The sequence below is a fragment of the Corvus brachyrhynchos genome, unplaced genomic scaffold, assembly GCF_000691975.1.
Source record: "Corvus brachyrhynchos isolate BGI_N302 unplaced genomic scaffold, ASM69197v1 scaffold1118, whole genome shotgun sequence".
Taxonomy (NCBI): domain Eukaryota; kingdom Metazoa; phylum Chordata; class Aves; order Passeriformes; family Corvidae; genus Corvus; species Corvus brachyrhynchos.
The window spans coordinates 29868-35124 of record NW_008239606.1 but is presented as its reverse complement, the minus strand read 5'-3'; the positions used below and the strand labels follow the sequence as shown (position 1 = coordinate 35124).

The 5257-nt window shown below is 44.3% G+C and overlaps 1 protein-coding gene across 1 annotated transcript in view; it reads right to left on the bottom strand.

Annotated features, from left to right (window-relative positions):
• The window catches only part of PDDC1 (Parkinson disease 7 domain containing 1), a 6207-nt gene extending 1330 nt beyond the window's left edge, over window positions 1-4877 (bottom strand). The window contains exons 1-7 of the mRNA XM_017742315.1: window positions 4866-4877; window positions 4551-4670; window positions 4071-4176; window positions 3416-3523; window positions 2564-2658; window positions 1383-1476; window positions 519-634 (exon numbers count right to left, since the gene is read on the bottom strand). Coding sequence (XP_017597804.1) covers window positions 519-634; window positions 1383-1476; window positions 2564-2658; window positions 3416-3523; window positions 4071-4176; window positions 4551-4670; window positions 4866-4877 — 651 coding nt within the window. The remainder of the gene's footprint in view (window positions 1-518; window positions 635-1382; window positions 1477-2563; window positions 2659-3415; window positions 3524-4070; window positions 4177-4550; window positions 4671-4865) is intronic.
• Between the last annotated feature and the right edge of the window lie 380 nt (window positions 4878-5257).

Below are 5257 nucleotides of genomic sequence, written 5' to 3'. Positions count from 1 at the left end.
CGGAAGGAAACACACCCAGATATGACAGGACCTGTTAGTGCAGAGCCAGGACAGGACTGGTACCACACACTCACCTGAACAAAAGAAGGGGTTTGTGGTTATTCATATGTGCTCTTCTATCTGACAATATGACTCTCAAACAAGCCAAGCCATTTCCAAAGAAATTAAATCCATTCATACCCAGAATTCTAAACCAGAGCTGACTCAAAGCCAGCCTGCCAAAGATCAAGAAACAAGAGATGTTTCCCTGAACAGAAATGTTTAGTGAAGCCTATTCAGCATTTTACTTTGCCAGTTCCACTACAGCTGTGCATTTCCCCACACATTTTCATCTTCTTTTTTTAAATAATCAAGTGCTCTTTGCCAAAACACAGAACTGCCTGGCTGGCTTGACCAAACAGAAGTGACACACACTTCAGTAGAAAACCATGGGGAAAAAACCCTTTGGAGGAACAGTATTCCTGAAACCAAAAGATGCTCACTAATGGTTGTTCCCAGTTCTTAAGCCCCATCTTGCCTCACCTGACATTGCAAAGAATCAGAAGGTTCTGGACAGCAGGAAGGGTGGAATTCTCATTCTGTCCTGTCACCAGGTGCCTGTCCAGCACCACATGGACAGCATCCGGGCTGCTGGCTGAACACAGGAGGAAAAACACAGGGTTTCTGTTAGAGCACACAAGCTCAGTGCCAGAATCCCACCACTGATAAACCCAACACAACACGTAACTATTTTGGCCAGACAGATTTGCTGGGTGCTGATCTATTACCCCAGCAAACAGAGGCAGTCTCAAGCCCCTCATGCTGAAACAACTTCCCTAGGAAATCCTTTTCTGGAAGAACAGGACTGGGTCCTTGATTCAATTAACACCAGGTGGGTAAAGCACATATATCAGGAGATTTTCATCATCTCAAAGTGTGTCTTTGAAAGTTGCAATTATCTCACAATACAACATAAACTCTTCTTATACCAGACACGAGCTGTGATCACCACGCTACAAAAATTAAATACTCATTTTCTGGCCAGTTACAACATCCCAGCGTGCTCAGATGTACCAGCAACTGCTCAGCACCCCAAACAGAATTTTTAAGTTACCTCATTCCAGACAGACTCCCAGCCTGGTTTGGGTAGGAAGAGACCCTAAAGCTCATTCAGTCCCATCCCTGTGCCACAGGCAGGGACACCTTCCACTATCCCAGACTGCTCCAAGCCCTGTCCAACCTGGCCTTGCAAACGACCAGTGATGTACTGGTAAATGAGGGAATGGGAATGCCAGATGAGATATCCCGCCAGTGGCCTGCTCAGCTGGATACAACTGGCACACAAGCACTCACTTCCCAAAGGAGACACAAAGTGTCCATCCCGGACACCAGGCATGACCCACCACTGAATGTAGCTCCAGAATCCTTCACGAAATCCTCCACAATAATGGACAAACTGGCAAAATTCGGCTGCCTCACCAGCTCGTACACAGAGGGCTGAAATAGATCAAAAGGAAATGAGTCTGGCTGGCTCAAGCAAAACCAGAACTATTTCCCTGAAATTTATATTTCTGTTCCCTCTACTATTCTCCCAACCAAATGATCACAAGCAGCTTTGATGGATTTTGTGCAGGGAGCAAACTGGAAACTCTTAAATGAGTTAAGAGGAAAAAACAACAACCAAGCAATTTCTGCAGGTGTGATTAACTTCAGGAAGGCACAGACCTGTCTGTCCATGGCACACAAATATTTGGACACAGATGCTGTGCCACCTGCAGAGTCCAAAAACAGTAATCCATGTTGGAATGAATATGGGAAGCAGCTTAAAGACAGAAAATTTAGGAGCTTTTACAGTTTTTATGTGCAAAGGGAAGGAATTTAATTTTATGGTTTCCACAGCAACTATAGCTAGGCCACATCATGATTTACAATATTTCATCATAGACTATAACAATTCATATAGAGCCATAAATGATCCTTAACTCAAACAGAAGCACATGAGAACACTAATAGCTTTTGTAAGTCACAAAATCTCAATTTCTTAACTTTCATTGTAAATTTTCCATGCTAGAAGCTGTACTAGGGCGATTTCCACCACTCTGACACCATAAAATGGGCTGTGAGGTCAGAGCACATAAATAAAGTATCAGCAGTAACTGGCTGCTTTAATTGCAAGACAGTTTGTACTGGCTTTTTGCCTAAAACTTCCTTTGTTTTCCTAAAACTCCCTCTACCTTTCAAAAAGAAACAGCACCTTGAGAAATATCATTTATTCCCAGCATTCATGAAACAAACAAACAAACAAAGAATTTCCAGCACTTTTTTTGCTTCAGTTTAAAGTTTACTGAACAATCAGAGGGAAAGCATTCCACACACGCCAGTTACCATGCCAGTGGGACAAACCCTTCACACACTCATTGCCGGGTCCCTTGTCAAAGAAAACTCTGCACATCTTGCACAAGCCAAGGGTATCAAACCAATAATTTATATTCACAGGAAGTTCCTGGGTGAGACCAAAACTACCAGAAATTCACACAGCAAAAAATCCCCCAAACAGCAAAAATCAGGTAAAAGCTTGACTTACCCCTGTCAGGCTGTATCCCTGGAAAACCCAGGATTTATCTTCATTGGTGGCACAACACAAAGCTGCCACTCCCTGTCCCACGGCACAGATGGGCTCTAGAAAAGAATTAAAGCACATTTGTGAGCATCTCCAAATAGTTAAAACAGGTGAGTGTGGTGAGAGTCATGCTGCCCTCCTGCAGTGAAGTTATACTGCATTGCCAATGTTCCTCTAGGTTGTAGGGGCTTTCCTGCACACTGCAGTAGCAATTATTGTCTATAATAGAATTACTACAATTATTCTATTATTATTATTACAGTAAGGGGAAGAGTAAGGCAGATTTTTACTCCAAGTCCAGAGACAGGTCCACAAATGCTCAAATGTGGAGCACACCCCAAGTCTTGATTAACTGCAGCTGTAATGATGATCCTGGTGCATTCCACACTTGGCTCTGAGCCTTGAATCCTGCTGATTTGGACAGAGCCATTTCTGTACCACTGTAAGGCAGCAAATCCTTCTTCTGAGACAAGCTACTAGCATTGCTTTTTAAGATACTTTAAGACCTCTTTTTCCTTTTCAAGGCTCTCTTTTTCCTATCTAAGACACTTGAGGACAGGTTTTTTTTCCTTTTAAGACTCCCTTTTTCATTTTTAAGACATTTTAGGATACTTTTTTTTCTTCTAAGACTCCCTTTCCGTTTTTTAAGGCCCATTAAGATACTTGTTTCCCCCCCTGAAGACACCTTTTTCCTCCCCAGTTCTGAATGCTCTTTAGCCATGCAAACACTTTTAAGTCTCTGGAAGGCAGCAGCCCTGCAGGAGCAGCACAGGAGCCCTGTTTCATTTACCCACTCCCCCGAGGATGTTCACCTACTGCTCTCAGTGCTGAAGTGCTGCAGGATCTTGGCCAGGTACCCGCTGTTGGCCAGGTCAGTCATGGCCCCAGGGCAGTTTGGGATCAGCAGGGCATGGTACCGAGCCCCTGGTCGGAAGGAAAGCAGGGACAGATTGTAGGACAGGTAAAAAACCCAAAAAGCCTGACCATAAATCCACTGCACATTTGGAAAAAAATAGGACAAGCCTACATGAATAAGTTAAAAATAACCTAAAGAAACTAACAGAGCTACACAGAAGAGAGAAAAAGGTCCTTCTTGGGACAAGGAACACACATTTTTAATAAGCCCTGATGATCCAAGCAAAACTTAGAACTGTTCTGTCTGCTGGCTCCTACTCCAGCAAAATATTTATTTTGCACAAGTAACAATGTAGTGTGTGCTTATATACAACACAGACATTATATGTATACATTGCATATATATTAAAAAAGAATGACCATTCCAAGATAAATAACAAAACAGCAAAGCAGTTGCCAGGACTTCCTCTTAAATAAAAAATAAACCAACAACTGCAGCTGCCATGGTTTTCTCTTGAAACACAACTTTCCTGCCTTTTCTGTGTTGTTCTTCCCTAAAATCCTGGCCCTAAGCAACCCCTGTTTTCCTGACAGTGGCCCGTGGGGACACACTTACCATCAATGGACTCCAGCTTGGCAGGGTTGGCGTAGGATTTCATGCGGAAGTCCTGGATCCAGCGCATGTTGCCCTCGTTCACATCCACAAAATCAATGGGCTTGCCCTGGGGATAACATGGTTCACACACCGTGGTCAGGATCACTGCACAAGCATCCATGACACTTCCTGAAGGATGGCCATGTGGGATTTTGGGATGCTTCCGCTCTCAAAAACCTGAAGTTTTCCATTTTTCCCACTGAATTAGTACTAATAGCTTTTCCTCCACTCTTTGTGGGAACAGACACCCCAAAAGTCCAAATCCATGCTACAGAAAGCCTGCAGTCACTTCGGTATTAAAAAACCAGAATTAAACAGCTCCCTTAATGTTTAAGGCCAATAAAACACCTCTCAATACATTTATAGTACAATTATCTCATCACAACTGAGGTATCAATTGGTTTCAGGCTGAAATCACAGTATTTGCCCATTTTCACTCACCCCAGGAGTTGCCACTTGCAGGTTAAAGGCAGAGCTGGCCAGAGTAAAGCAGTGAAGGAATGACTGGGCTGAAACACCTGGAAACAGATTCCAACACCTTAGGGAAACAACAGTGATAGTCTAATCCAGGCCAAACTTTATCTAGCAAAGTACACAAGCTTGGGGTTCTGCTCATCTGAAAAGCTCTAGATAATTTCAGAGGATTATTTTGTTATGATTCAATGATTTTTAAGACATCAAAAATGTATAGCCTTCATTACAGGTGAGCTGTGTGCTGAGGAATAGAATCCTGGAATGATTTGGGTTGGGAGGGACCTTAAATCCCATCTCGTACCTATCTCTTGCCATGGGCAGGGACACCTTCCACTATCCCAGATTACTCCAAGCCCTGTTCAGCCTGGCCTTGGACACTCCCAGGGATGAAGCACCCACAGTTTCTCCGGGCAACCTGTGCCAGGGCCTCTCCACCCTCACAGGAAAAGATTCTTCCCCCTAACATCCAATCTAAGCCGACCCTCCTTCCCCTCAAAGCCACTAAAGCCACACGCAGAGGAGCCAACCAGCACAGCTGCACATGGAGGCAACACCTGCAGTGCGGATGAGCACGGTGTGGGCTCACAGCTGCGCACGGAGGGCACACGTGGGGCTGAGCAGCTCGGCCGCAGTGTGACACACACACACACACACACACACACACACACACACAC